Source organism: Gymnogyps californianus, chromosome 13, assembly GCF_018139145.2.
Source record: "Gymnogyps californianus isolate 813 chromosome 13, ASM1813914v2, whole genome shotgun sequence".
NCBI classification, from domain to species: domain Eukaryota; kingdom Metazoa; phylum Chordata; class Aves; order Accipitriformes; family Cathartidae; genus Gymnogyps; species Gymnogyps californianus.
Window position 1 is genome coordinate 16,974,908 of NC_059483.1, and position 27,971 is coordinate 17,002,878.

The window sequence follows — 27,971 nt, forward strand, 5'->3', positions numbered from 1 at the left end:
CCACTCCTCGCTTCTTACTCATCTCGCCTGGCCCAGCGTGGGCTCCTCTGTGGGCTGCAGTCCCTTTTGGGGAGTACCTGCCTTGGTAAAACTAAATCACTTTTTCTGCCCCTGAGGGAGGACACGGGGCTGTCCCCTCGCCTGGGCTGCCTCGGGCTGACATGGCCGAGCCCGGGAGCTACAAAGCCACTGATGCTCTGGCTCCAGCAGCATCATCCCTTCCATGTCCCCAGCAGGAAGGGCAGCTCTGCCTTCTGCCTGTGCCACCCGTCCCCCCCAGCTGCACAGCCACTCCTGCCCAGGGATGTGCGCCTCATGGCAAGGCAGTTGCAGGCAGGAGAAGGCAGCGATTGCTGCGAACCCTTCAAGAACATTCAAATGCCAGTGTCTGGTCCTCCTCCCTGCGTGATCCTCAGCCCTGCCTGTCTGGCAGGGACCCAAGAAAAGAGATTTAATGTGCAAAATGATGCAGGCTTTAACCCTTTCAAGACGGTGTTCCCTGTCCCAGAGTATGGCAGAGGGGGGCTGGCTGGAGGGGCAGCCAGCAGCAGGGTCACTCCTCATCCGGGCACTACCTGGCAGGCAGGCAGGCGGGTGGGCAGGCAGGCAGGCAGGCGGGCAGGCGGGCAGGCAGGCAGGCCGGCCTGCCACAGGGTGCACGTGCTACCCAGGGCCGAGACAGCTGTTTCTGCTGTCATTCCTGGCCACTGCCTGCTCTTGCCTAGGGAAAAAGTTTCGCCTCCAGGCAGGCTGCCCGACCTGCCCGAAGGCTCCCGCAGGCTCCTCGGCAGGGAGCCACCGTGCCTAGCACTGGGCTCGCCGGCCCCGGGCAGTGGGAGCAGGTAGGACATGGCTGCTCCCCGCTCTTCTGCCCTCTTTGCTGCCCCCGGCACTGCCTGCTGGGCTGGGACCAGGGTGGCATAGGAGATGAGGGGCTGCCCGAGCCCCCTCCATGCCCAAATCAAAGCACCCCTTCACTGGGCTTGGGGGGAATTGGGGGGGGGGCATTGCATATTTGGAGGGGGGGCATTGCCTGCTTTCCTCTTCTGCACACCCCTGGGGGCACAGGGCTGGGGGAGCCTTGGGGACACACTCCTGCGGGTTGGGGGTCCCTGGTGAGGGGAGGTGGGGGCCAGGCAGGGCTGTCTGGGCTCCTCTCACCTCTCCAGCGGACCCTTGTCCTCTTCCAGCTCTTCTGACCTGAGTTTGCTGTGCAAGCAGCCGTGCCCCCACCCCGTGCTCCCCTCGGCTCCACTTCACTGGGCTGTGTCTCCCCTTTGGGGTCCCGTAAGGGCTGGAGGGTGCCGAGGGGCTCTGCCCCCCACCCCAAGCAGAGGGGCAAGGCTGAAGCATTTCAGGGGCAGAGGTCCCATCCCCTCCTTCAGCCCGGCCATGGGCTGGAGGCGTAGGGAAAGCAAGGCACAGCTCAGCTGGACTTTCCTGGAAGGGCAGCTCGGCATCACTTGCCTCCTGCTCTGCTCTCCCCAGGGATTTTGCTGGGGGATTAAGGCTCCACTGGCCTCGCAAGGGTAGCTCAGCCATGGCCTCCAAGCACCACATGTCCCCCCTGAAGCAGCCGGACGGCAGGGGCAAGAAAGCAAAGCGGGGAGAGGAGGATGACGCCTGGAGCTCCACCTTGGCAGCCCTGAAAACTTCCCCCAAGGAGAAGCCCCCCACCACCATCGATGGGCTGTGCCCCCTGGGCATGGCGCCAGGCGCCCAGGTGGGAGTGAGACTGGGGTACCCAGTGAGGCAGGGATGGGGCAACATGGGCAGGAGGGATGGGGGCAGTCCCAGGGCAGTCCCTGCCCTGCTGACACAGGGGCAGCCCCAATTTTCCTTGCAGAACCCCCTGCGTCCCCACTGGGACAGCTCTGCACCCCCCTCCATCCCCAAATGCTGCCCAGGGGCCAGCCCGGGCCATGCTGCTTGCTGTAGGTCTACGAGGACTATGACTGCACCTGAACCAGACCAACATCAGTGCCAACAACAAGAAGTTCTACATCATCCAGCTCCTTGAGCATGACAGTGCCTACAGTGTCTGGAGCCACTGGGGTCGCATGGTGAGTCCACCCCAGCACCACTCGTCCCCCCCACCACGGCTGTTCCCACCCTGCCTTGGGACCCCCAAGGGTCGGGGATGAACCTGGTGGTCCCCATCCCTTGTTCCCAGTCCCAAAGCAAGCAACCAAGTGGCCCTGCTATAGCCCTTTGTTGGGGGGCTTCAAGGACTTGGCCCCACACAACGGGGTCAGCCTGGCTGGGGGACATGGCACCTGTCAGTGCAGTGACAGTGAATGTGACACCCCAGCAAGGAGTCCTGGGGTGTCTCGCCAAGCTGGAGGGACCCCCAGACCCGGTGCTAGTGGCTCGGCACGTTCCTGCTCGTTGCTCTGCAGCCCTGCCATCGCAGCCCCCCTGCTCCCAGGCTGCTCTCCCTGGCATGGGGCTGGTGAAGCACGGGTGCAAGGGGGGTCCTGACCACTGCTGTCCACTGCCAGGCGGAGGTGGGTCAGTCCAAGCTCATGCCCTCTGCCTCTCTGGAGGCCACCAAGAAGGCTTTGAGAAGAAGTTTCGGGAGAAGACCAAGAACAGCTGGGCAGTGAGGGAGAAATTCGTTGCCCAGCGAGGGAAGTACCCACTCATCGAGGTGCAGCCAGGGGCCAGGCAGGAGGTGGAGGTTGCCCTCAGGGCGAGTGTGCCGGGCAGCCGGCGTGTCACCGTGGTGGTGTGGTCCTCACATCCCACCCCTGGCCCGCTGGGCACCAGGGCATCCAAGTGGGTCAGCAGGATGGGGTGAGTTTCGGGAGGGGTCTGGGTGCGAGCTAAAACAGCCTGTGGGCAGAGATTTGGGGCTAATGGGTTGAGGTAGAGTGGGAGGGCATCCCAAGTGAGAACCACGGGCGTCTGGGTGGCATCGGTCATGGAAAGCGGAGGCAGTGCCTGCCTGTCGCTCTGTTGCCTGGGGTCCAGGCTCTCCCCACCGAGATGGGCAGCACCGGTGCCATGCCACCGCAGCCTCCCCTGGGCTCGCAGGCAGCGTGGTGATGTTGGGGGTCTGCAGGTGGATTGCGTGGACGGGGACAAGGTCTGCAAGCAGTGGGTGCTGCCCTGCACCTTGGACAAAGCCATGCAGGACCTGGTGTCCCTCATCTTCAGCAGCGACATGTTCTGGGATGCCATGCAGACCGTGAATATTGGTAGGAGGTGATGGGTGGCATGGGGTGGGTCTGGGGGCTGCAACTGGGGGGTACAGGTGAGGAGGTGAACACGGCAGAGGTGCTGATGGATTTTAGACATCCCCACTGACAGCCCGGCACCTGGTGGGACTGTGGACCCCCCATGCGGGTCCCTGCATGGGCCCATGGTAATGTTGGAGGTTCTTGGAAGTAGTTGTGGGGCAAGTGGGGTAGATGGGTTCACCCGCGCCCTCTCCTGTCCCCCCAGCCAGATGCAAAGAAGATGCCGCTGGGGAAGCTGAGCAAGCAGCAGATCACGAGGGGCTTCGAGGCACTGGAGGAGCTGGAGGTGGCACTGCGGGAGCAGATCCCCAGGCCGCCCGCCTGGAGGACCTCTCCTCCTGCTTCTGCACCATCGTCCCCCATAACTTTGGGCAGGCACGGCCACCCCCCATCAACTCCCCCGACATGCTGCGTGCCGAGAAGGACATGCTGTTGGTGATACGCCAGGGCACCGGGCAGGTGGCATCCCTCCCCAAGGTGGGCTCCTGCCTGTGGGGCAGGGAGGTGCTGGCAGGAGGCTGGGCTTGCCCTGGTCCCCCCGGCACGGTGCCCAGCACCGGTGGTGAGGATGTCCCCGGTCTGTGCCTGCCAGGTGCTGGCCAACATCAAGGTGGCACAGAGCCTGCAGGCACAGAAGGAGAAGGAGGAGGAGGAGGAAGTCGCCCATCCCCTGGATCAAGATTACGCCCTGCTCTGCTGCCAGCTCTCCCTGCTGGACCCGGCTTCCCAGGAATACCAGGTGCTGCTTGTGCCACGGTGCCCCATGACATGGAGCAATCGTGCCAGGACTGCAGGCACCCCAAAGGTCCCCACTGTCCCAGGGGGACCATGGGCATTGCTGGGATGGCTGCCTGTGGTGGCACCGCTTTCCTGCCTCCCTCCTTGGCAGCTGATCCAAAATTATGTGACACAGACGGGGCACAAACTCCGCATCCTCAACATCTGGCAGGTGGCCCGAGATGGTGAGGTGAGAAGGAGATGATTATCCCTGTCCCACAGTGGAGAAGCCCCAGTTGCAGCCCAGGACTGCATTAGGGCTCTGGTCTTCTCCACCCAGGGGAGGCTTTAGCCCAGCTGGCCAGGGGCAAACAGGCACCCACTCCCCTGCCCCTCCAGCCTGGCACTGGGGTTAGGCTGGGGGGGTTGGGTGGCAGTCCCCCACCCCCGGGCACCCATGTCTCCCTCTGTGGACAGCCCTTAGCTCTGCATCTCTCCAGGACGAGCACTTCAAAGCCCACGACCTCCTGGAGCACCGGCGCCTGCTTTGGCATGGCACCAACGTGGCGGTGATCACGGCCATCCTAAAGAGCAGGCTGCGCATCGTGCCCCACTCAGGCGGATGCATGGGCAAGTGCATCTACTTCGCCTCTGAGAACAGCAGGTCAGCCTGCTACAGTGAGGGTCCTGGGATGGGCAGGGCTGCTTGGGACGCCCGCAGGGTCTTTGTGAGCGCAACTGCCTTCGCATACCCCCTGCCAGGCAGCTGTGGGCATGCCAAGCCCCTTCCCTGCCATGGCAGCTGCATGCCGGGATGGCCTGGGCACAACCAGATGGGAACGCCAGGGCTGGTGCCATCATCCCCATCCCCTTCTCCCATGGCAGTGGGCTGCATGTCCAAGAAGGCTGGCATCATGTTCCTGATGGAGGTGGCCCTGGGCAAGCCCTACCGCATCACCTGCGATGACCCCACGCTGTGTCAGCCGCCTGCCGGCTACGACAGCGTCCTGGCCTGTGGCTGGACAGAGCCGGGTGAGCCTGGGGCAGGAGGGGGTGTGGGGTCTGTGGGGCTGGGGTGGGCACGGGGCGGGGGGGAGACAGGCCAGATCTCGGGCTTGATGTTGTGGTGGGGGGTGTCTTCTCGCCCAGACCCCACGCAGGATGAGGAGGTGCTGCTGGACGGCAAGAAGGTGCTGGTGTGCCAGGGCAAGCCCAACCCCATGCCTGCCTACAAGGACTCTTCCTTCAGCCAGAGCGAGTACCTAATCTACCAGGACAGCCAGTGCCGGATCCGCTACCTTGTCTGGCTCCACTTCTGAGGGTGCCCGGGCACGCCGCGGCCCTGTCCCAGCACCAGCTGGTGACACCCACCAGCCCGGAGCACAGTGGTCCGGACTCTCTGGCCACCCCACCTGGGGCTTGGCAAGAGACAGGCTGGCGTGGGGACAGAGCTTGCTTTGACTGTAAATAAAAACTCTGTGCCTTGTACCGAGCGGTGCCGGCGCTTTCCTGCCTGGCGAGGCGGGTGTGGAGTAGTGAAGGGTGGTGGTGGGTCCCTGCAGGGACGGTGGCGGGTAGCTCTGGAGGGGCTGCAGCCTGTTGTGGCCGTCTGATGCTGGCAGCCTTCAGGTGAAAGCTGGTGGCTTTGCAAGCCAGATGCCCTCGTCACCTTAGCAAGTGGGCTTGTGCCCATCGCTGTGGCATCAGAGCTACAGAGGATGAGCAAGATGTGCTGCCGTGCCTGGGCATGGAGGAGCTCATCCCTCCATCCAGAGGGGGAGCGCCTGCCCTCCCTCTGGTGCCATCCTTGGTGCCATGCCTGCTGCCCTGCCCCAGCCTGGCGCCCATGCCAAGCCCCTCTCCGCACTCACGTGTGCCCCCCGAGCACGTGTCCGGGTGTCCAGGGTGCCAGGGAATGGCAACTCCCGGCTGTGTTACCCCGATGCCCCATGGATGCTCCAGAGCATCCACATGCCGTCAGGGAGATGCGGCAGACCTGCCTGTAGGTCTTTCCTCCAAATCCTAGGGACCTCGGGGCTGAGCTGTGGAAGGACCAGGCCTGGTGCAGTGGGTGGCCATGCTGGGGGGGCACAGGGCTCGGGGACCCCGGTCCCCCCTTCCCGAGCCCCCGCCGGCTGCTAGGACCCAGCAGCTGTCCCCGTGGGACCGCCACGAGTGCAGGCAGCGCAGGCAGCGCCCGGGAGTGACAGCTGGTGCCATCCGCAGCTGGCGGGCTGTAGGCAAACAGGATGACGAGCGGGTGACGGGGCACGGGGAAGGGGGAGCGTGGCCTTGCAGAGGGGCCGGCAGCCCCTGTTCTGCTGCAGGAGTGACGCCGGCAAGAAGGACCCCCGGCGAGGAGGGGAGCATCACCCACCTCCCCAGGAGCAAAGGTGCGCTGGGTCCCCCCAACCCACCCTGGGGTCCCCCGCGGCCGGAGCAAGGAGCAGGGATGGGGCAGGCGGCTTCATGCTGTCCCTCCTCGGGGCGTGCTGGTGCAGCTGGGGCAGGGGGACGGGGTGTCAGCCTGGCACGGGTGGCCGCAGGTCCCGGCAGTGCCGTCCCTGGCCAGGTTGGGGACAGCCCGGATGCCAGCTCTGGGGTAGGCAGGGTGCCGTGACCTCGCCCGGCACCTCTCCCTGCTCCAGCATCTCGGAGGGGTTCAGGTTGTCTCTGGGTTTCTCTGTGGCTCTTCTTCATTTTGGTTCTTCTCCTTCACGCCCCACTCCCCTCCCCAACAGGCAAGGAGAAGACAGCGGCCATGGTTGTGGTGGGGTTTCCCTTTAAGGGACGCAGGAGAAGAGCCCTTGCTGCCCAGGCACCAGAGCTGCTGGCTTAGCCCTCAGGGGGGATGGCAAGCCGAACAGGGCTGAACACCACGGACAGCCTAGAGCCGCTCTCCGTCCCTGAGCAGTCCATCGCCCAGGAGGTGGTGGGCCTCCTCTGCATGGTCCTGCTCACCCTCACCGCCCTGGTGGCCAACACCGTGGTGATGGTCGTCATTCTCAAAACCCCCCTTCTCAGGAAGTTCATCTTCGTCTGCCACCTCTGCGTGGTTGACCTCCTCTCTGCCATTTTCCTCATGCCCCTGGGGATCATCTCCAGCTCCTCCTGCTTCAACAGGGTGATCTACAGCATTGCCGAGTGCCAGGCTTTGATATTCCTGAATGTCTGCTTCATCAGTGCCTCCATCCTCACCGTCTCCATCATCAGCGTGGAGCGGTACTACTACATTGTCCACCCCATGAGGTATGAGGTCAAGATGACCATCAGGCTGGCGGTGGCCGGAGTGATCTTCATTTGGGTCAAGTCTGTTCTCATCACTGTCTTGGCACTGGTAGGCTGGCCTCAAGGCAACGGGGCCACCAGCGCCAGCCGCTGCACAGTCTACTGGAGCCCTGGGGCCCACAAGAAGGTTTTTGTGATCATCTTCAGCATCGTCTGCTTTGTTCTGCCCACCATCATCATCTTTGCTGTCTACTGCAGTGTCTACCGCGTGGCCCGGATGGCATCCCTGCAGCACGTGCCCGTGCCAGCACAGGCAGTTGTGCCGAGACACCGATCCGACTCCATCGCCAGCCAAGTGACCATCATCACCACCAGGAACCTGCCGCTGCCCAGGCTGACGCCAGAGCGCTTTTTGGGAAGCAACAAGGCCATCCTCACATTGGTCCTCATTGTGGGACAGTTCTTGTGCTGCTGGCTGCCCTTCTTCGCTTTCCACTTGCACTCCTCTGTCGCTGCTGGCACAGTGGGCGGCGGGCATGGGGAGATGGTGGTCACCTGGATTGCCTACTCCTCCTTTGCCATCAATCCCTTCTTCTATGGGCTGCTGAACCGCCAGATCCGGGAGGAGCTGGCCCGGCTCCGGCGCAGCTGTCTCAACCGGCCACTGGGACAGGAGCTCTGTCTTTCTGTCTCGGAGGCTTCTGTCCAGGAAAACTTCTTGCAGTTCCTCCAGAGAGCGACTTGCACGCTGGAAACCCACGCCAGCTGCATCAGCCCCAGCCCCAGGAACAGGCTGGACCAGACCAAGATGGACTTCCCCATCCCAGGTCAAGTTCCTGAAGAGAGCAGCTGAGAAGCAGGAGGCCCTGTCCCACTGTGCTGGGCAGGAGGGTGGGCAGGGGACCTGCCAGGGACCCATCGGACCTGCTTGGACCCAGCCTCTTGGATTTGGAGTGGTCCTTGTTCAGGTTTTGCCTCTTCTCTAACTTATGGTGGAGGATGGTTTCTTTGCCCGGGAGAAGGCAGCAGATCTGGGGAAGCCTCATCTCTCTGCTGCAGGCTGGGATTGTCTCTGCCTCCACCAGCACAGCCCAGTTGCATGGACGGGCTCTCCTCAGGACTCAGGATGCCAAGGGGCTCCTACGCAGGGGCAGAGGAGGGGGCACCTCCATCTCCGTCACCCCGCTGGGACCACTCGTGGCCAGCAAGGAAGAGCAGATGTCCCTTGCACCCTACCCAGGAGCAACGGCCCAGCTAACACCACTAACACCAGTAACACCAGGGCCCTGAGCACCCCACCGAGCCTGGATGGCCGATGTGGAGCCCTCCATCCTTGGCTGTTTAACCCAAAACTAACGTCTGGGTGGAGGAGCTCCTGTCACCTGTGGTACTTATCAGGGGGACAGCACCCGCGGGGCTGGCTCTGGCCGTGTCTGTGTTTTTCCTGCTGGTGTGGCAGCACACGATGCCCGTGGCCATGCCTGGCCGTGCCCTCTGTCCCCCCCAGCTGGCAGGGGCTGCCCCTCCAGGGGGGATGCTGGCCGGCCGGGTGTCTGTGCCGGGCTGTTTATGGACACAGCTGCCCAGCTGAAGCCCAGCCAGTGGTGCCACGTGCCAGCCGAACTGGGCTGCCGGCCAGGGGTGTGCTGGGGTGGACATGGTGGCACAGGGTGGTGGTGGGGGGGCCATGCGGGGTGCCCCGGGGCAGCAGCAGCCAGAAGGGACCGAGAGCTGCTGTACCCCTTCAGTCTCATTGCTTCTGCAGGGCTTGGGGACCTTCCCATGGGGTCTCAGGTGCAAGAAAGGGGACTGGACCCTGTTGGGGGACACTGGAGGGGTACATCACCCCCAGCCCACCCACAAAGGTCCCAAGGATGGTGCTGGCACAGCGGGTTGGAGACGCCCCTGCCCCAGTAATAACTAGGGGGCTGGAAGAGAACTGCCCCATGGCCTCTCAAACTGCCCCACGGCAGGGAGGGGGCTCTGGGAAGACCCTCAGAGAGACTGGGGCTGAGGGCCAGCACCTCCCTGGCCACAGGGACACTGCTCCGGCCACCACCCTGTGTCCCCAGGAGCTGGGGCTGCCCCTGGTGTGGGGGCGTGTCTCCACCCAGGGTGGGGGACATTATTATTTTTTTCTTGTAAATTTTATCTTTTTATTAAACCATTGATAAGTTACAAAGGAGGAAAAAATATAGACTTATATATACAGCATTTCCAAGCCAGCAGGGACCGGCTCTTGGATGGGGTTGCTGGGAGGCGATTGCCCCGGGGTGGCCCGGGGAGGGCCCCCCACCAGAGCCAAGGGAAGGGGGACCTCCAGAGAGGCCAGGCAGCCCCTCATCTGGCAGGACCTGGCTTTTGGGTGCCAGCCAGAGGGTGGGCAGGAGTGGGATGGCAGGGTGGGCAGGGCAAGGGGCAGGAGGTGGGGGTCCCACCCCGGCACAGAGCACTGGGAGAAGGGACCCCAGGCTGGGAGAGACAGCCCCCCCACCCAATACCAGGGCACGTGGTCCCCGTGCAGGAAAACCGGGGAGGGGGGCACAGCGCTGCCAGGACGGGCAGCAGGCAGCGGAGCAGCCCCTTCCTCCAGCGGGCATCACCGCCGGGAAGACCCTTCCCTTCCCTGGGGTGGGGGGCAGAGGGGTCCACCCTGGGCATGGGGCGCCTGGGGGGGGCTGAGGGACATGGTGGGCGGCAGGGAGGTGTCCCTGGCACTGGGTGGCATCCCAGACCCCCTTGCCCACCCGCCAGCGGGGCTCAATAGGGTGAGAACTTCTGCCGGTCAGCTTTCTTGGTGCCATTGGCCGCCGAGATCTTGGTCGTGTAGGTGGCGGTGCCGCCGTTAGGACCCGCCACGGAGGACGGGGACAGAGCCAGGAAGGACACCGGCTTCAGGCCGATGAAGTTGGAGAGGGAGATGGTGTAGGGGGTGCCCAGCAGGGCTGGGGGGGCCGGGGCGACGGCGGGCAGCGCCGCGCTGGAGCCCGGAGTGAGGGGCTGGGAGAAGCCCACGCCGAGGTCCATGGAGCCAGGGCCCGGCGGCACCTGGGAGGTAGATTTGGCCGTCTCTAAGCTGGGGAAGTGAGTGAGAAGGATGGGGTGGTGAGGACCACAGTGACAGAGCGGGTCCCCCACCCCAACCTGCCCGTCTTAGGGTGCAGAGACTGCGTGCCCCATCCCTTCAGGCACAGGTCTCCATGGCACATCCTGGGCATCCTGCTGGGGAGGGCTAAAAAGCTGGGGCTTAAACCCCGTGAGGCCTCGAGTCCTGCACCCACCATCTCAGGACCTCAAAGCACGACCCAGCTCATCCTTCCTGAGGATGGTGGGGTGGGGGTGTCCCCCAAAAGCTGCGTTGGGGTGCTGGGGAGGTGCCACCCCTCACTAGCAGCCAGCGTGTGTGTCCCCCAGGCTGGTACCTACCAGGCTGTGATGAGGTACTGAGCCAGGGTGATGCTGACAGGGGACCCCGTGATGGTCACGTGCCGCTCGCTGGAGCCCTCGGTCTGGTTCCCGATCTTGATGTGGGCGCCCGACATCTGCCGGATCTCGCTGATCTTGCTGCCGTGCCGGCCGATGATGCAGCCAATGAGCTGGAGGGGCAGGGACCGGGGTGAGCTGGGAGCAGCCGGAGCCACGCCGAGCAGGGAGCTCCCAGGGGCTCCCTGGCTACCCTCTACGCCTGGGAGGACTGGGGAAACTGAGGCAGGCACCGGGAGGGCAGGGCGCTGCTTTCCTTGGGCAGACCCTGCTTTTTGGTCTCACTCAAGCCCCCCCTGGCTGGCATTGCTGGGCTGCCACATCCCAAGGCTCTTCCTTGGCGTTGGCCAAGCCCTTTCCCCCTCCCGTGCCTCAGTTTCCCTTTTCTTCCAGCTGCTTCTGCCCCAGCAGCCCCTCCTGCTCCTGAGCTCTGATGGCTGAGGCAGAGCCTTCCCGGTGTGGGGCAGTGAGTGCTGGCCCCTGCAAAGCGGCTGTGGGGTGGGACGCGTGGGTGGGAGCAAGCTGTGGTCCCCCTTGCCATCCCCGGGACCCACACGTACGTCATTGGGCACCAGGAACTCCTGGGAGCTGCTCTGGGAGCTGGTGTCCAGGCCTGGAGGGAGAGACAGGGGTGTTAGCGGGGGGGGGGGGGGAGCAGGTCTCCAGCAGCTCCGTGCCCCCACCCCAGCCCCGTGCTGGGACAGTCAGTGGCCCTGGGGACAAACCTGAAGGATCCCTGAGGAGAGGCAGGGAGGACGGGACATAGGCACCAGTCGTAATTTGGTGCTGGTGCTCCCCACTGCAGGGTTGGGGGGCTCTGGTGGGTGCAGGGACCCCAGAAAATCAAGAACAGGGTCATTCTGGGGGGCAGGTAGCCATGCCGGGGGGGGCTGGGACTGGAGAGGGTGCAAGGGAGGGGGACCCCCTCATCAGGGCCAGGTGGCTGGGTGGATCAGGAGGGGCACCCCACAGCCCCAGCCCTGGGGGGGGCATGGGAGATGCTCACCTGGCACCATGGAGGGTGCGTGGCCCAGGGAGGCGAAGGGGAGTGTGTGCCCTGACAGCTGCTGCAGCTTCGTCATCTGTCCGGGCAGCAGGAGGATGAGGAAGGAGGCATTAGGGGTGACAGCAGAGGGTCCCCTGTCCCCTCCCGAAGCTAGATGCTGGCACCCAGCACCTCCCAGGACAGGCATCCCTGGCAGCGCCTGTCCTGGCGGGCACAGACCCGGTGCCCACAGGAGCAGGGGTGGGCTGCCACAGGAACAGACTCACCTCTGCGGGAGAGACCCCGCTGTACTGGCCTTGCATGGAGAAGCCCTGGGTGGGAAAGGAAGGGGCATCAGTGGGGGGCCAGGTGGGGACTCCTGCCTCAGGCCACCCTCCCGGAGCAGGAAGGCCACCCTGAGCCCACCGGAGTTGCCCCTCGCCGGCAGAGGCTGGGCCCCCCGGCCACCCCGTGCCCCTGGGGATGGCTGCAGCCCCTTACCTGGTTGGCAGAGAGCAGGATGGTGCCCAGGGAGAGGCCAGGGTGGTAGGGGATGGTGGCCCCCTTCGGAGGCGACTGGAGAGGCAGGAAAGGAGGTGGAGGGGATGAGAGATGAGGCTGAATGCCCCCGCAGCCCCACAGGTCCCCCCAGACCCCCTCTGGCCCTCCATGCCCCCAGCAAGCTGGGCACAGCCCCCAGCACCACCGAGGCAGGGTGCTCTTATGGGCTTCCACAGGGGAGGACCCCGGTGCCTGGGGCCGGGTGGGCACAGGAAGCCCCGGGGAGGGGCGGGTGGGCAGCACATGCCCCCCTGGGCTGGGCACGGGTCTCGGTGGGTACCTCCAGGATGACGGCGCAGATCTGCCTCACACACTGGATGATGGTGTCCGGCACCCCTGAGACGGTGACGGCCCGTTCGGTGGAGTTGGGCAGCAGGTCGCCGGCCACCTGCACCTGCGCCCCCGTGCTCTGCGGGGGTCAAAGCGAGATGCTGGGGTCCCTCAGCCACTCCCCACCCGGGGCTCAGCACCTCCCGCCTCCCCTGTCCCATCGTGCTCCCCCAGACCCCTTTGCAGGACCCGCAGGGTGATGCTCCACTCCTGCATCACCTCCCACAGCCCCTGTGGGACCGTGGCAGCCCCCGTGCCAAGGGCTCTGTGCCCCCCGGGGAAAAGGGGAGCCCACACCCAGGGCACCCTCAGCACCCTCAGCCTCACCTCCCGGATCTCCCGGATCTTAGCTCCCGCCTTGCCGATGAGCGAGCCGCACTGGCTGGCCGGGATGACGAGGCGCAGTGTCACCGGCGCTCTGCCCACTGCTGCCCCATCGCTCCCCACTCCCAGGTCCTGCGAGAGAGGGGGGATGCAGCGTCGGACCCCCAGGAGCCTGCAGGCACGTGGGGGCACCCGGCAGGGGTGGGTGGGGGCTACCTACCTCCTCCAGCTTGAAGGCGATCATGGAGACGGCGCGGAAGACGGCGTCAGTGGAGCCGGTGATGGTGGTGATGCGCTCGGGGCAGGACCCCTCCGAGATGGTGATGCGCGCGCTGCTCTGGGGACAGTGTCACACCCCGTCAGGGACGTCACGGGCCCTGTGCTCCATGTGTCCCCCCCCAGGGAAGGGCTCACCACGGGGGGGCTCAATGCCTGCGGACCTGGGCTTTCCCCCTCCCACCTGCCCCAGGCAGCCTTCCCTGGGGAGCAGCCGTGTCTCCCCTGGGTCCACCTGGGACTGGGGGTGGCCACAGCTCGGCACGTGGGAGCCACCAGGTCCAGGCAGGACAGGCAGCAGGACCCGGCAGCCCCCCAGCATGCCCTTACCTGCTCTCGTATCCTCTTAACGGTCTCTCCTTTCTGCAGGGAGAGGAACAGGGTGGGTGGTCAGGTCCAGGGGAGCCCGGGGCTGGCAGTGCCCCGGACCCCAAATCTTACCTTGCCGATGATGCTGCCGATCTCCTGCAAAGGCAGAGACAAGGGTGGCCCCGTCAGCAGGCAACTCCCTGCCTGCCACATCCCTCCTCTGCCCACAGCCTGGCCAACAGGCAACAGGCAGGCCCTGCCCCGTGGCCACTGGGATACCGGGCGGCTTGCTGGTGACACTGGGTCATGGGAACGGGCCCCTCCCTGGCTTAGGATGGGGGAAGAAATCCTTCTGGGAACGCTGTCCCCAGGGGGATTGGGAGCAGAGGAGGAAAACAGGGTGTGGTGAGGAGCTGGTGCTCCAGCATGGCCCCCCACCCCGGGCATTGCTGAACCCCCCGAGCAGCGCCAAGCCCCTCCGCCGTTACCTTGCCATGCATGAGCATGCGGAGGGTCAGGGTGATGCTGAGCTCTGTCTCCTCAGGGCTGCCGCCCATGCCGCTGGCTCCGTCCGGCGATGCCATGGCGGGAGGGCGAGCTGAGCCTGCGGGGCACGGTGGTCTCCAGAAAGGGGGGAGGCCCCAACTAATCCCCCCCCCTAAATCTGCAGCCTGAAAAGCACCTATGGCTGGGAAGCAGGGAAACTGAGGCAGGGGCAGCACTGTGCCCTCCTCTGGCAGGGGAGGCTTGCACAGTCCCATGGTACCCCACTAGCATCCTGCACGCCTTCCAGGAGCTCCCCAAAAGGGACCTGCCCCCATGTGTCTGCCTGAGCCTGCAGGCAGCTGCCTTCAACCTGGCCCACATAAGGCCCTGGGCTGGGGCTGGCACCACACCTTCACGAAGCCAGGAGCCGGACGGATATTGGGGGGGAAGGGGAAAAGTGTGGGGAGCGTGGCTGTGGGATGGGGTTCAGTTTGCAGACACTTGCTGGGGTGGTGGCATGCGGGGCGGGGGGAGCGGAGGTGGCCTGGGTGGTCTCGCAGGCTGTGCGAGCCTTTCTTTTCCTCCTCCTCCCTTCCCCCTGCCCGTGCGCAAAGCCCCAGGGGAAACTGAGGCAACCTCCCTGAGGGGGACCGCCAGCCTGACACGAACCACGGCGTGATGCCCAATCCATGATGCCGCTGCACCCTATCCCCCCCCAGAGCCCCCCCGGACCCTGTGCCTGGGGGACGGGGGCGGCCGGGGCCCCGCAGCGCCAGCACGGGGCTGGGAGGAGGACAATCGCCGTGTGTCCGGGCACGGGTGGGCGGCTGCGGCACCGCTGGCTCCCGGCAAGCCGGGTGATGCCAAGCGGCTTTGAAACAAAGCACCCGTGTTGGGGCTGGGGCCCGTGTCTGCGGGCATGGCGGGGGGGGGGGGGGGCGGTTATTTTAGGTGCTGGCAGGACTCGCCACCACTACGGCACATCTCCTGCATCAGGGTAACGGGGGGGGGGGAGGGGGGGCAGGCTGGTTGCCTCGGCATCCCCTAAGTGCTATGGCTTGCACCCCCGGGGTGGTTTGGACGCCCCCTCTTCACCCCCTGTTATCGGGGGCTGGAGAAAGGGGGACAGGCTGGGGAAGGTGAATATTCTCGTTCCCGATGGAGAGGAGTCTGAAATGGGGGGGGGGGGGTGATGTACCCCCCTGTAACCCCACTCCCCGCAGCGTCCGTAGCCATGAGTGGTGCCGGCAGGGGTGGGCAGCCCGCCCGGGTCCCCCGTCCCCCCCGGGATGAACGGCAGCAGGGACCCGCCGGGGACAAAAGATCCCGCTGGGGAGAGAAGGACGAGGCTGGCGGTGGGGCAGGGGGGAGGCGGCAGGGCCACGCGTGTCCCCCCACTGCCACAGGCAACGTGGGGTGTCCGCGGGCAGGGGGGTGCTCTCCCCCAGGTGAGCCAGGCTGGCAGGGACGCCAAAGGCCCCGGTGATGGGCACAGGCCACCTGCCCCGGCCCGGTGCCACGGCTGGCATCGGGACAGCCGCGAAGCTGGGCACCGCCCGTCCTTCGGGGCACCTTCGGGTGGCAAAGGGAGGTGACGGGGGGGGACAGGAGGAAGCCCCCACCCCGTCCCTGGGGGAACCTCTCTCCGCTCGCCCTCCCGGCCGCCCCAAGCCCCCCCGGCCCCCGCGGGAGCGGGGCCTGGCGGGTACCTTTCCGTGCGCCTCGTCCCTCCGCCGCCGGCCACCCCGCTCAGTGCCACATTGTCCCCGGCGGCGCCCAGTGACACCCGGGGCAGGAACAATGAGCCGCTTGACAGGCCAGGGCCAGGCTGGCAGCCCCGGCCCCCACCCCGGTCCACGCCGGGGCCCCCCTCGCTCTTCCCCTCTCCCACATCCCTCCCTCCGGGATCCTATTACAGCGGATAAGAGACACTAAAAGGAACAATGCACCCTGGGTAAGGCCATCTGCCACCGCTGGGGACATTCCTGGCCCCCCCCTGCCCCCCCTTTGGCTCACACATCGCCCCTCTTTGTAATTGCGGTTTTTTTTTTTTCCTGGAAGCCGATCAGCTGGCAGGGCTCGAGGGCTCAAGGACACCAGAGCGGGCAGGGACGGGGCGGCTGGCACCCCAGGGCCCGCTGGCACCCAGGGGTGCTGCTAGGGGGGAGCGCCTGGAGGGCTGGCGGGGGGGCCGGGGCTGCAACAGGGGACCTGAACCGGGTGGGGGGGCAAGGGATGCTCCAGACAGGGGTTCTGCCTTCCTGCCAGGGCAGGGACCAGCTCCTGCACCCCTGGCACTGCCCCGTGCCCCCTCACGGGCATCCTGCGCCCACAGACAAGTGCCCCCCCCCCCATTAAATCCTCCTGGGCCCTGGCGTAAGCAGCTAAAGCCCAGGCAGGCTTGAGGAAGGGGGGGCATTGGGGGGGCACCCCGCTGCCGCCTCCATCTGTGCCCCCAAGTGCCCGGTGCAGCAGCACCAAAGCAGGTGGCGGGCAGGGGGCTTGTCCCCCCGTCTGTCCGGCCGGACGTCTGTCAGGCCTCCCCGCCCGCCCCCCCATCTGTTCATGGCAGCCACTCATTCGGTAAATCCACCCCCTCCCCCCCCCCCCGCCTCCCCGGGGTGCTGGGCTGCTGCCGCCGCGGGCAGGAGCCTGCTGGGGCTGGCGGTTCCCTTTTAAGCCCCTGTGGATTACCCTGGGCTTGGGTGCGCGCCAGGAGGGGTGGGAGGAGGAAGAGGAGGATGAAGAGGAGGCCGGCAGGCTGGGGACATGGGTGCCACCACCCTGGGGGACCTACCTGTTCCTGAACACAGCCCCAGGGCTCCCCGGGTACCCTCCGAGGCTCCCGGGGGTCCTGCCAGAAATGATGGGTGGGCTCCAGCGGCCTCGCAGCTGGCACTCGCCCACCCACAGGGCAACGCTCCCCAAATGTCCCATCCTTTGGTGGCTGCACCTCCCCTGCTGTCACCCCCCAAACGTGCATGGGATGGCAGCCACGGAGGAGGTGGGGATCGGGGAAGGAGGCAGGAAGGGTGGAAAAAAGCAGGAGGAAGGTAGCAGGAAAGCGGTGGCAGAGCTTGGGGTTTTATTTGGTCCCAAGGGAGGCAGCGGTGCCGGCATGGGCCCGGCATGGCGCGGCAGGGCTGGGTGGGGATGCCAGGTGAGCAGCTGGGTTGGCACAAGGGTATGTGCGCAGGCAGAGGGGTGGGTGGGCTGGCCACGTCCCCCTGCCCCGTGGGCCCCTCCACATGGCCCGTCCTGCTCACTCCAGCTGCTGCAGGAAGGCCAGGAGCCCGCGGTGCCACTCGTTGGGCTTGTCCAGGTAGCAGGCGTGTCCGGCGCCCTGCAGCACCAGCACCCGGTGCTCGGGGAGATGCCGCAGGTTGTTCAGGCTGGCCTGCCCCAGCTCTGCATCCTGGTCCCCGTACACGATCAGCGTGGGGGTCTGCAGAGGGGGAACGCACCCTGAGCCAGCACCCAGGCACCCGCTCCTCCTGGCCGGGGACACCCTGGGACCAGGATATGGAGGGGAGACACTTGCCCTTCTCCCCCGCCCACCACAACAAGGGGAAAATGAGGCTCAGACTCCTGGGTCTCCTAATGTCCCCGCTTTCCCTCCTGGTACCCCACAGTCACATTCCTTCACCATCACGTTCCCCTTTTCCAGCAGCAACAGGGCTTCTGGCTGTTTGGTCTTTCCCCCGCCCAACCTCGGTGCCAGGGTCCCCTCCCAGTTCCCCAACCTCCCTGGATCTCCCTCCAGGCTGTACTTTGATCTGGGCGTACTGCTCCGCTGTGAATTTCTCAGTGCAGATGGGCGCCACGGGCACATACGCCTTGAGCAGGTGGTTGTGCTGGAAGAGGAAGGGCAGGGAGTACATGCCGCTGAGCGATGGGCTGATCACCACAGCCGGACCCAGGCACAGAGCCTCCGAAACTGCTTTCAGAAAAGCCCCCGGTGCTGGCTGGCCCACGGGCGCTGGGGCCACAGCATCCTTCGAGCGCCCCAGCCCTGAGCCGTGGGAGACAGAAGTTGCCCTGTCACACTCTCAGCCGCCTCATGACCGGGAGAAGCCGGCACAGCAGGATGCCAGGGCTGCCATCCCGGCACCACGAACCTGAGCAGCTGTATCGGCTCCCCCCGGCCCCCGCCTCTCTCCGTGGCTGTGCTCACCACCACGCCTTACCCGGCAGGTCGATAGCCACAGCTCGGTAGCCGTTTTCGGCCAGCGTGGCAAGCGTCTGCAGCTGAAGCCAGGTGTCAGACGAGAAGCGAATGCCGTGCAGCAGCAGCACCGTCAGCTTTGGCGCTTGCTGGGCCGGCTCCGCTTGGCGGTAGAAGAGGGTTTGGCCTTCCACCGTGACGGTGCTCTCAGTGAGCTGTGGAGTGGCCATGCCTGGGGGTCGGGAGAGCTGTTAGCGGGGGATGAGAGGTGGAAACGGGCCCGGTGCGCCCAGCGGCCCTGTGCGGCCTAGCGGAAAAGTCAGCCCCGGCAGGATACCGGTGTCCCGGCATTGAGGCCCGGCGGCGGCTGGAAGGCAAGGCGGGCTGTGGCGCTGGCACCGGGAAGCGGGGGTTACACTGGCATCACCCTCTTTTTGGGGGGGCACCGGCGGGGGGCCAGCCCCGAGGTGGGTGCGCGGGGCCGCTCCGTCGTGCCAAGCGGGCTCACGGGCCCGCCCCTGCCTCAGTTTCCCCGCCCGGCGCTGGGCCGGCGGCCCTTACCTGCTCCTCCGCCCCCAGTGCCGGCCGCCGCTCGCCTCCCGCTCCCCGCCGCACCACGGGGCTGGGGCGGTGCCGCGCCCCGGGTCCAAAGGCCGGCGGGGCGGGGGGGGAGCGGCGGCACCGCCTCACGGTGCACAGGGCCCGGGGCGGCCCTGGGAACCGCCGCCCCCGCCCCGCCGAGCCGAGTGCTGCCGAGCCGAGCCGAACGCAGCCGAGCTCCGTCGAGCCTCACCGAGCCCTAGCCGAACCCTAGCCGAGCACTTGCCGAGCCGAGCCCTAGCCGAGTCGAACCGAGCCCCGTCGAGCTCTTACCGAGCGGAGCCGAGCCCTAGCCGAGTCCTGCCGAGCCCCAATCGAGAGCCCTGGCGGAGCTCTGCCGAGCGCCGCCGAGCACTTGCCGAAGCGAGCCGAGCCCTAGCCGAGCCCCGCCGAGCCCTAGCCGAGCTCTGCCGAGCCCCGCCAAGCTCCAGCCGAGCGCCGCCAGGCCGGGGCTCCTGTCCCGGCACCGGCCGTTCTCTCCCGAGACCTCGGCCTCGGCCCGGTGAGGCTCTGCCGGGGGGTCGGTGCGGCGGGCAGGCCCCCGGCTGACAGCTCTCGGGGCCTGCAGCGCTGCGGCCTCCCGCCAGGCGGAGCCTGGGGCCGCGGGCGCGGCGCCGTGAGGGCCGGGGCCGGGGGGTCCGCATGTCCCGGCTGGAGCTGTGGGCCGGCGGGGCCGGCGGCCGGAGCCAGCGGGAGCTCGGGAGGCCGGGGCCGAGCGGGGCTGCCAGCGCCGGGCGCGGGCCGGGCCGGAGCTGAGGAGAGCACCGTGGTCTGGGGCCTACCCCCCCCGCAGCAGTGGGGTTTGGGCCTTCCAGCCCCTCGCTGCCATTTTCCTTCTCCAGAGGGAGCGGAGATGCCGCTTGCCCGCAGCCGCCTGGGGCTCCTGCTCCTCGGGGCGCTCCTCACCTTCCTCCTCTACCTCCTGCTCCCGGCTGCCCAGCACGAGCAGCGCTCGGCGGGTGCCCGGCCTGACGAGGGGAAGCAGGGCCGGCAGGCGGCCAACACCACCGCGCGAACGGGAATGGCAGCGGGAGAGCCCCCCGTCTTCTACAGGGAGGTTTCTGCAGGGCCCCAGGCCAGCGGCACTGCCAGCCCCGGGAGGTGGGTCAGCCCGCCGGCTCCTGTGGCGGAGGAATGTGGGGGGTGACAGGCCCTGGGGATCGGTCTTTACCAGCACTCATGGCCGCTGGACGTCTGCAGGCATGGCATCTTCCCTGAACCCCTTCCCATCTGTCTTCCCCACCGCAGGCCTGCTGTCCTGTTCCTGCACGGCCAGGCGTTCACCTCCAAGACATGGGAGGCCTTGGGCACGCTGGCGCTGCTCGCTGGAGAAGGCTACCGTGCGGTCGCGATAGATCTGCCTGGTAGGACCATGGCACTGCACTTAAGTTGATCCCTCTGGGCAGCTCCAGTCCCTCACCTCAGCCACCGCTGGGCTCTGGACCTCTTTAGGGAGGGCTCTCGACCTCTTTAGGCAGCTAGTGGTGGTCCCTGGGGCAGTGTGCCTGGGATTTGGCTTTGCCCTGAGGCTTTGACCTCCATGGCCACCCAAACCCTTTGGCGTTGGCTCGGTGCAGCTGACATGTGGCTGTGGCTGTACAATTGCTGGGGCTTGGTCGGGTGCCCATTTTTTGCCAAGCCAGCTGAGCCTCGGGGGGAGAGACCATTGCAGGCTGCACAATCCCCCCTGCCCTGCGCCCACCCCGGACCCTCTGCCCCATGCCAGGCTATGGGGATTCGCCCCCCGCGGAGATGACGGCCACGGCGCAGGGCCGGGTGGCTTTCCTGGACCATGTCCTCCAGGAGCTGGGCATGCGGAGGCCCGTTCTCGTCAGCCCCTCCATGAGCGGCCGCTTTGCCCTGCCCTTCCTCCTGGCGCGGGGGGACCGGCTGGCTGGCTTTGTGCCCGTTGCACCCGTGGGCACCAAGGACTACGCTGCTGAGCAGTACCGGCGGGTCCAGGTGAGGTGGGTTGTTGGGCTCCTGGGGGGCCCTGGGTGCTGGCGAGCCTCGTGGGCCAGCTGGCTGGAGGGTGGCATGGAGGGTGGCCGTGTTTTGGGGTGAGTGAGGGGGACCTGTGCTCCCCTGAGCTCATGGTGGGGCTGGCACCTGCCTTCCCTTGGCTTTGCAGCCCCCCGTGGTGATGGGTGGAGGCGGGCACAGCCCAGGGGAAGCGTGGTGGCCATTTCCCCCTCTGACAACCGCTCTGGTTTTCCCTCTCCCAAGACGCCCACCCTGATCCTGTACGGTGACCGTGATGCAAGCCTGGGTCCCCAGTCCCTGCAGAGCCTCCGGCACCTCCCCGGGCACCGTGTGGCCGTGGTGCCCGATGCCGGCCATGCCTGCTACCTGGACAAGCCGGAGGACTTCCACCGGGCCCTGCTGGGCTTCCTGCGCCAGCTGAAGTGAGCGCCGCCTCGTCCCCTGCTGAGCGGAGGACGGGGTGGCCGGGGCGTCCCGAGGCACTGGGAGGCACAGGTGGCTGGCATGAGGGGTGCTGTTCTCTTTTGGGGTGTCCCCAGGGTGGCGTGGGGGGGGCGGGGACAGGACTGAGGGTGTCCCTTGCTGACAGGACAGGGTGTCGTCTGTCACCAGGCCAATAAACTGATGCTGCTCTGGTTTCTGCATGTGTCCCCAAGCGCCGCGGGGCTCCCCGGGCTCCAGCCCCATCTCTCTGCCTCTAGTGTGGGGCAGGAGGGTGCCCGGCCTACCCCCTGCCTGCCCCCTGCCCCTGGCCCACCCTGTGCCCCCCGCCTGCCTCCTCCCCACCTTCCCCTTGCCTGCCCCCCGCCTTCAGCCCGTCCTGTGCCCCCCCCCCCGCTCCTCCCCTGCCCGCCTCCTGCCCGCTGCCGGCTGCGGGGCGGAGCGGAGCGGAGCGGGGCCGGGCTGGGCCGGGCCGGGCAGGGCAGGCGCCGGCGGAAGGAGCGCGGAGGTAGGGCCGAGGCGGGCGGGGGGCCGGGGAGCGGGGTCGGGCCAGCAGCGCCCGGCAGCCCGCGGGGGGCTGCCCCGGCGCCTTCGTCCCCCCCCAAGCCCGCACCCCTCGCCACGGTACCCTGCACCCCCCCGTACCCCCTTGCACCCTTAACCACGGTACCCTGCACCCCCCCCCGTACCTCCTTGCACCCTTAACCACGGTACCCTGCACCCCCCGTACCCCCTTGCACCCCTCCTCTACCCTCCTGCACCCCCTTACCACGGTACTCTGCAACCCCCTGCACCCCTAACCACGGTACTCTGCACCCCCGCGTACCCCCTCGCACCCCTGATCATGGTATCTTGCACCCCCCTGCACCCCCAACCATGGTATCCAGCACCCCTCTGCCCTCTTGCCCGTGCTACCCCTGCACCCCAATAACGCAACCGCTGCACCCCAACCCATGCAGTCCCCTGCACCCCTAACCGTGGTATCCTGCCCCCACCTTCCCCACCCGCCCCAACCACAGCACCCTCGCACCCCTACCCACAGTACCCTGCACTCCCCATGGTGCCCCTGCACCCCACTGCGCCCCCTCCCTGCACCCCAGCCATGGTACCCCTATACCCCACCTGTGCCCCTTTGCAGCCCTAGCCACGGTACCCCTGCACCCCCCTGCACCCCTCTCATAGCCTCTCTGCACCCCCTACTCCCATACCCCCCAGTGTTCCCCTTCACCCCTCCTGCTGCACCCCCATGTGCCCCTAAGCACCCCACATCCTCCTGCTCCTCCAGCCGCCCAGCACCCCTCAAACACCCAGTAGCCTGTCACCCGCCTGTAGCCCCCGCCAACCCCTCTGTCCTCTGTAAGCACTCGATCCCCCTTCCCTGCACCCCCATTTCCCTGCACCCCCAGCGCCTTTCCTTGCACCTCTCCTGAACCCCCTAAGCAGGCAGTGTCCCCCTTTCCTTACCTGCACCCCCTTACACCAGCATCCTGCCTTCCCTGCCTGCGCTCCCCCAGCATCCCCCCGGACCTCTAACCACTGCCTAACCCCGACTACCGTGTGCCCCTGCCCTGTACACCCTTCTTCCCCCCATAACCCCCTTCCCCACCTTGTTGCCCCCCTTTCCTCCCTGCCAGCCCCCTGTGCCCCAGCTAGCCCTTCCCTGGATCTCACCCCTTGCCCCGTGCCTGGGCATCACAGCTTGCCCTGGCACCGCATTCGGGGCGGGAACATGCACTGTGGGGGGACGATGAAAGGATGGCGTGGGGGGCACACCCCATCCTGCCCCCGTACCCAAATTGGGGGGACTTGTCCTGTGGTGGCAGCGTCCCCAGGACTCGCACCAGGGAGACCTTTGCCCCCTCCTGCTTTGGTTTCTGTGACGACCGAGCTTGCCGGCGGACTTTGGAGGGGCCGGTGGGTGATTAACCGTCTCGCCGCTCTTCCCCCAGAGCTTTGCAGTCCCGGTTCCTGGCCTGACATGGCACCCGGGAAGCCCGGGAAGAGCATGGGGGCCTCAGAGGACCCCTCGGTTACACTTTTCCGGGAGTACCTGAGGATTGACACCGTCCATCCCAAACCTGACTATGGTGAGGATGGGGGGGACAGGACGGGGAGCCGTGCGGGGATCTGGCAATGCGGCTTTGCAGCTCCGGTCTTTGGACCCAGGTGCCCGAGTCCTGTGCCGGGGCTGTTTTGATCGTGGTGTTAAGGAGCGAACACCTTTGTGCCTTATCTCTGTTGGCACCTTTGGTTGGGGCGGGGACGTCCCGAGTGCACCCAGAGCTGCCATTTGCTTCCTCCAGCCCTGTGCCCCAGGGCCCCCCTTTTCCACGCTGCCCTGGCTCTGGAACGGATGCTTGTGATAACCCCATGTAGATCTCCTTCGGTTAACATTTCCATCCTCCCACTAAAGTACATTGAGATTTTTTTATTGGTGAGGAGCTCCCAAAACTCCTACAGAGCACCGTCACCCCTGAACTTGCCCCCTTCAATTTTTATTTTTTCACATTCCCCTAGTCATCGCCCCAAAGGGAGGGCGATGAGCTGCTCCTGTCCCTGCTCCTGGCCACCTCTTGTGCCCAGGACCTCCATCGCCTGCCCTCTCCGGTCACCTCTTTCCTTGGCCTGGGAGCCCCAGAGAGCCTGGGGGTCCCTGGGGGGTTGTGGCAAGAGGGGAGGGAGATCCCGACGTAACCGCGGGCATCCTCGCTCCTCCCCAGATGCGGCCGTCCAGTTTCTGGAGCGCATCGGCACCGACCTCGGCTTGGCGTGCCAGAAAGTGGAGGTGAGCGAGGCAAGAAGCAGCCCCCAGTCCGTCCGTCTGTCCGTCCATCCATCCATCCATCTGCGCCCGGGTCCTTAATGACCAGGCTGTTCCCCTGCCTGCCGCCCCGGAGCTGGGCAGGAGTGAATCCCCTCTGCCTGTAATCCTCTGCTGACCTGAGCCCACCCTTAAGCCTGTATTCCAGCTGGTCCCCGCTGACCTTTGCAGCCGCCTGTGCTATGATTAGCAGGGTCACGTTGGCTTGGGACGTCCTTCCTGCTGTCCCAGGGCACCGGCTGTCCCAGGGGACTCCCGGACACAGGGGGAAGACGCTGGGTTCATCTCCCCTCCTCCGTCTGAATTGCAGCCAGGAGCTCGCACCCGCACCTGGGCTCCGTCTGGCTCCGGAGGGTGCAGGCATGCCTGCTCCTGCTGCCTGCCCTCTCCCAGCGGAGAAAGGGGTGACCTGCCAGGTGGCATCAAGACGCTTTTCCCAGGCTGATGCTTTTTGGGTCCAACCTGCCGGTCCCAGCCCTTCTGTCCCCAGCCAGGACCCTGGTGACATCCTGCCCTCGCTCCACAGGTGTGCCAGGGCCGCGTGGTGCTGATCCTGACCTGGCAGGGCACGAACCCCCGCCTGCGCTCTGTCCTCCTCAACTCCCACACCGACGTCGTGCCCGTCTTCGAGGTGCCGGGAGAGGGAGAGGGGTGGGATGGGCACGGTGGGGAAGACTGGGGGTGGCGGGCGAACGGGAGCTGGTGCCTGCCGTGCCCCTCTGCCGTCACAGCCGCTGTTCCCTGCAGGAGCACTGGACTTACCCACCCTTCGAGGCTGTTAAGGACTCGCAAGGCAACATCTACGCCCGGGGTGCCCAGGACATGAAGTGCGTCTCCATCCAGTGAGTGGAGGGCTCTGCGCCTGCTAGGCGAGCACAGCATGGGGATGCCTCTGAGTGATACAGGACAGGATGCCACCATCCCCAGGGTCCCTGGGGCTGAGGGTGCCACCACTTGACCTCCCCTGGGGTGGCTCAGAGCACACCAGCCACTCTTCTCCGTGATGCCCAGGCACCACCTTCTCCCCGCAGGTACCTCGAGGCCATCCGGAGGCTGAAGGCGGAGGGAAAGTGTTTTGCCCGCACCATCCACCTCACCTTTGTGCCTGGTGAGTCCCCAGGGTGTCCCCTCTCAGGGACAGCTGGGTGATGCTCTGGAGTTCCCCGCAGCGTGGCAGCTGGGCACCCCCCTGCCAGCCTCTCCAGATTTTGAGGTCCCCTAGCTCGAGGCTGGAGGGGTTTCCACGTCCGAGGACATCGGGTGCGCTGGTGGCACCCAGGCTGGCGTGGAAGGAGGGCCGGGTGGTGGTGGGACGGGGGACGCCCCGGTTCCTTCCTCCACGCCAGGCTCTCCCCTGCAGATGAGGAGGTGGGCGGACACAAGGGCATGGAGATGTTCGTGCAGCGCCCCGAGTTCAGAGCGCTCAACGTGGGCTTTGCCCTGGATGAGGGTGAGTGGTGGTGGGGCTGGCACGGGGATGTGTCTCCTCTTGGCATGGACCCCTCTGCCTGTTGGCATCACCCCCCGGGCACTGGCACCTGGCACGGCTTCCAGGGACCCCCTTGGGGGCTCCTTCCCCCGGGCAGTGACCCGCACGGTGCCAGCCCGGAGGGGAAATGCTACCAGGGCAGAGCAGAGGGGGGCACATCATGGCATCCCTATGCCCCACTGACCCCCTGTCTGTGCCCACCACAGGCCTGGCCAGCCCGTCCGACACCTTCAGTGTCTTCTACGGCGAGAAGAGCCCGTGGTGTGAGTAACTGCGTGCCCACCGCCCCGTCCCTGGCTCTGCCGGGTGCTGGGGCACCAGTGCCACCACGGGCTTTCTGCTCAACGCCTCCCTCTCACCCTGCTGCCACAGGGATAAAGGTGAAGTGCGTGGGTAGCCCTGGGCATGGGTCCCGCTTCATCAGCAACACGGCGGCCGAGAAGATAGTAAGAGAGGGAGTACACCCTGCACAGCCCCCCCACCTGCCCTGGGGGTGCCAGGCACCTGCCTGCAGGGCTGGTCCTCACCCCTGGCCCTTCCCTCCCCAGCACAAAGTCATCACCTCCTTCCTGGCCTTCAGGGAAAGCGAGAAGCAGAGGTAGGAGACGGGCAGCAGGATGGCTGTGGCTTCAGTTCGGTCCATGGAGGGGGTCCTTGGGATCCCAAGCCAGGCTCTGATCCGGCGCCGCCGCCCCGTGCCTCAGTTTCCCCATTTGGGGGTGGTGGCGAGGTGGGGGAGCGCTTCCCCTCCTCCCTGGGTGGCGGAGGGTGACTCTCCCTTGCGTCCCTCGAGGCTCAAGTCCGACTCAAGCCTGACCCTAGGGGACGTCACCTCGCTCAACCTGACCATGCTGGAGGGGGGCGTCTCCTTCAACGTGGTGCCCTCCGAGATGGCGGCCAGCTTCGACGTCCGCATCCCACCCACCGTGGACCTGAAGGTGGGCACCACACTGGCCCCACCCGGGAGGGGAGTGGGATGGGGGGGTACCCCGCTTACACCCCTCCTCCGGTCTCTGCCGCAGGCCTTCGAGGAGCAGGTGGCTGCGTGGTGCCGTGGTGCCGGGGATGGTGTCACCTATGAGTTTCACCAGGTGAGGGGTCTCGGCCACCCAGGCACATCGTGCCCGTCCCTCCCCTGCTGTGTGCCCACCCACCCGCCCCTCACCTGCCCTCTCCCTCCCTCAGAAATGCATGGACCAACACGTCACCTCCACCGAGGAGTCAGACCCGTGGTGGAAAGCCTTCAGCGGGGTCTGCAGGGACATGTAAGTAGTATCCCCAGGAAGGGCAGGACCTTGGTGGGGACATCCTCTGGTGGGAGCCGGGGGATCCCCGGGGGTCTCTGGGGTCATGGCAGGGGTTGGGAGGAGATGCTCCATGCCATGCCAGGGCATCTCCCCGTGCCCCCCCCGAAAGGGATGGGATTGAGTGTCCTGCAGGGCTGAGGGACCTTCCTGGTGTGGTCTCTTTGCCCGTGAGGTGGCAGGGGGACAGGGGACCCGGCTGCCCCCGTGCCCATGCTGATGCAGAGTCTCGCTTGTCAGGAAGCTGCAGCTCAAGCTTGAGATCTTCCCGGCTGCCACCGACAGCCGCTACATCCGAGCGGTGAGTGCGAAGCCAGCCCACCCGTGGGTCCCCCACCTGGGGTGAGACCTGCAGCCCCAAACAGGAGCCGTGCCTGGGCAGAGGGGGGCACCCGGTGCGCGTCCCAGCCCCGGCCTCACCCTGTACCCCCCCCATCCCCAGGCAGGACACCCCGCTATCGGCTTCTCGCCCATGAACCGCACCCCGGTGCTGCTCCACGACCACAACGAGTTCCTCAACGAGCAAGTCTTCCTGCGGGGCATCGACATCTACGCCCACCTCCTGCCCGCCCTGGCCTCAGTGCCTCCGCTGCCCGCCGAGGGCTGAGCGCCCCGGCGAGGGGCAGGACGGGGGGCTGCCAAGCAGTGGGACGCAAGGCTTTTAAAAAGGGGGCAGAGGGTGGGCACAGCAAATGCCTGCCAGCGTGCCGGGGACCCAGCTGGCATCATGCCACATTGGCTGTGCTCAGGGCTAGCCCAACGGCCACTGTGCCGAGTGTCCTGGCTGTGCCCTCGAAATCTGGGTCCCAGCCACCCCTCGGGGGGTTGTGTCCCCCTTGCCTGGGTGCCAGCAGAGCCTCGTGCCTGGGTGCCTCCTGACTTTCCCAGTGTCGGTGGTGCCTCCCCCTGTCCCTGTGCCACCTCTGGCTGTGCTGGCTGTGGGGTAAGGGGCTGGCCGGTGCCCCACTCTGCCTGCCCGTGCCTCGTCCTGCCTCCCTGCCCGCTTGCCGGGGGAGCTGGGGCCAGTGCTGCCCGTCCTCCCCATGCAAGTCAATAAATCTCCTTGGTAAGCATGGCCAGGAGCGGTGGGATCTGTCTGTCTGTCTGTGGTGCTGCCTGTGGGGTCTCGGGGAGCCCAGGCACCGTCGATTTCCTCAGCGCGGTGGGGTCTGCTGGGGTGCTCCCCACTCCCCTGGGTTCATCGGGCTGGGGAACGGAGCTGCGGGC

At 66.5% G+C, this 27,971-nt stretch overlaps 6 protein-coding genes across 9 annotated transcripts; 4 read left to right on the forward strand and 2 right to left on the reverse strand.

Annotated features, from left to right (window-relative positions):
* Positions 1-1,540: 1,540 nt before the first annotated feature.
* On the forward strand, positions 1,541-5,278 carry PARP3 (poly(ADP-ribose) polymerase family member 3). The gene is given in 13 exon segments (XM_050904431.1): positions 1,541-1,723; positions 1,939-1,960; positions 1,963-2,063; positions 2,502-2,556; positions 2,559-2,692; positions 3,065-3,200; positions 3,452-3,544; positions 3,547-3,677; positions 3,835-3,981; positions 4,132-4,209; positions 4,460-4,637; positions 4,845-4,991; positions 5,109-5,278. Coding segments are annotated over 13 exon segments (1,575 nt in total).
* Positions 5,279-6,810: 1,532 nt separating this feature from the next.
* Positions 6,811-8,040, forward strand: GPR62 (G protein-coupled receptor 62). The gene has a single exon (XM_050904434.1). It carries the CDS (start codon positions 6,811-6,813, stop codon positions 8,038-8,040), a length of 1,230 nt encoding a protein of 409 aa, XP_050760391.1.
* A 1,295-nt stretch (positions 8,041-9,335) lies between these two features.
* On the reverse strand, positions 9,336-23,110 carry PCBP4 (poly(rC) binding protein 4). Of its 2 annotated transcripts, none has more exons than XM_050904433.1 (13): positions 23,088-23,110; positions 13,944-14,001; positions 13,588-13,611; positions 13,477-13,509; positions 13,091-13,207; positions 12,874-13,002; positions 12,497-12,625; positions 12,157-12,231; positions 11,943-11,987; positions 11,677-11,752; positions 11,231-11,283; positions 10,614-10,783; positions 9,336-10,263 (listed from the first exon to the last, which is right to left on the reverse strand). In XM_050904433.1, exons 1-13 carry the CDS (start codon positions 23,108-23,110, stop codon positions 9,948-9,950), a joined length of 1,248 nt encoding a protein of 415 aa, XP_050760390.1. In that variant the 3' UTR covers positions 9,336-9,947. The 2 variants fall into 2 exon arrangements, with proteins under 2 accessions (XP_050760390.1, XP_050760389.1); XM_050904432.1 differs by lacking the exon at positions 23,088-23,110 and adding an exon at positions 15,651-15,687 and having other exon boundaries at positions 13,944-14,059.
* On the reverse strand, positions 17,011-19,024 carry ABHD14B (abhydrolase domain containing 14B). Of its 2 annotated transcripts, none has more exons than XM_050904439.1 (4): positions 18,980-19,024; positions 18,129-18,338; positions 17,712-17,953; positions 17,011-17,386 (listed from the first exon to the last, which is right to left on the reverse strand). In XM_050904439.1, exons 2-4 carry the CDS (start codon positions 18,334-18,336, stop codon positions 17,204-17,206), a joined length of 633 nt encoding a protein of 210 aa, XP_050760396.1. In that variant the 5' UTR covers positions 18,337-18,338; positions 18,980-19,024; the 3' UTR covers positions 17,011-17,203. The 2 variants fall into 2 exon arrangements, with proteins under 2 accessions (XP_050760396.1, XP_050760395.1); XM_050904438.1 differs by lacking the exon at positions 18,980-19,024 and adding an exon at positions 18,668-18,701.
* Positions 19,179-21,224, forward strand: LOC127021408 (protein ABHD14A-like). 2 transcript variants are annotated; one of them, XM_050904436.1, is made up of 5 exons: positions 19,179-19,208; positions 19,549-19,807; positions 19,955-20,070; positions 20,433-20,668; positions 20,933-21,224. In XM_050904436.1, the coding sequence occupies exons 2-5, from the start codon at positions 19,560-19,562 to the stop codon at positions 21,113-21,115; spliced, it is 783 nt and encodes a 260-aa protein (XP_050760393.1). In that variant the 5' UTR covers positions 19,179-19,208; positions 19,549-19,559; the 3' UTR covers positions 21,116-21,224. The 2 variants fall into 2 exon arrangements, with proteins under 2 accessions (XP_050760393.1, XP_050760392.1); XM_050904435.1 differs by lacking the exon at positions 19,179-19,208 and having other exon boundaries at positions 19,383-19,807.
* Positions 21,314-27,815, forward strand: ACY1 (aminoacylase 1). The gene is given in 17 exon segments (XM_050904430.1): positions 21,314-21,406; positions 21,409-21,601; positions 23,039-23,097; positions 23,100-23,217; positions 23,851-23,915; positions 24,478-24,582; positions 24,699-24,793; positions 24,983-25,059; positions 25,312-25,401; positions 25,647-25,703; positions 25,813-25,886; positions 25,989-26,038; positions 26,234-26,378; positions 26,463-26,531; positions 26,626-26,705; positions 26,985-27,045; positions 27,187-27,815. Coding segments are annotated over 17 exon segments (1,596 nt in total). The 3' UTR covers positions 27,352-27,815.
* Positions 27,816-27,971: the final 156 nt, after the last annotated feature.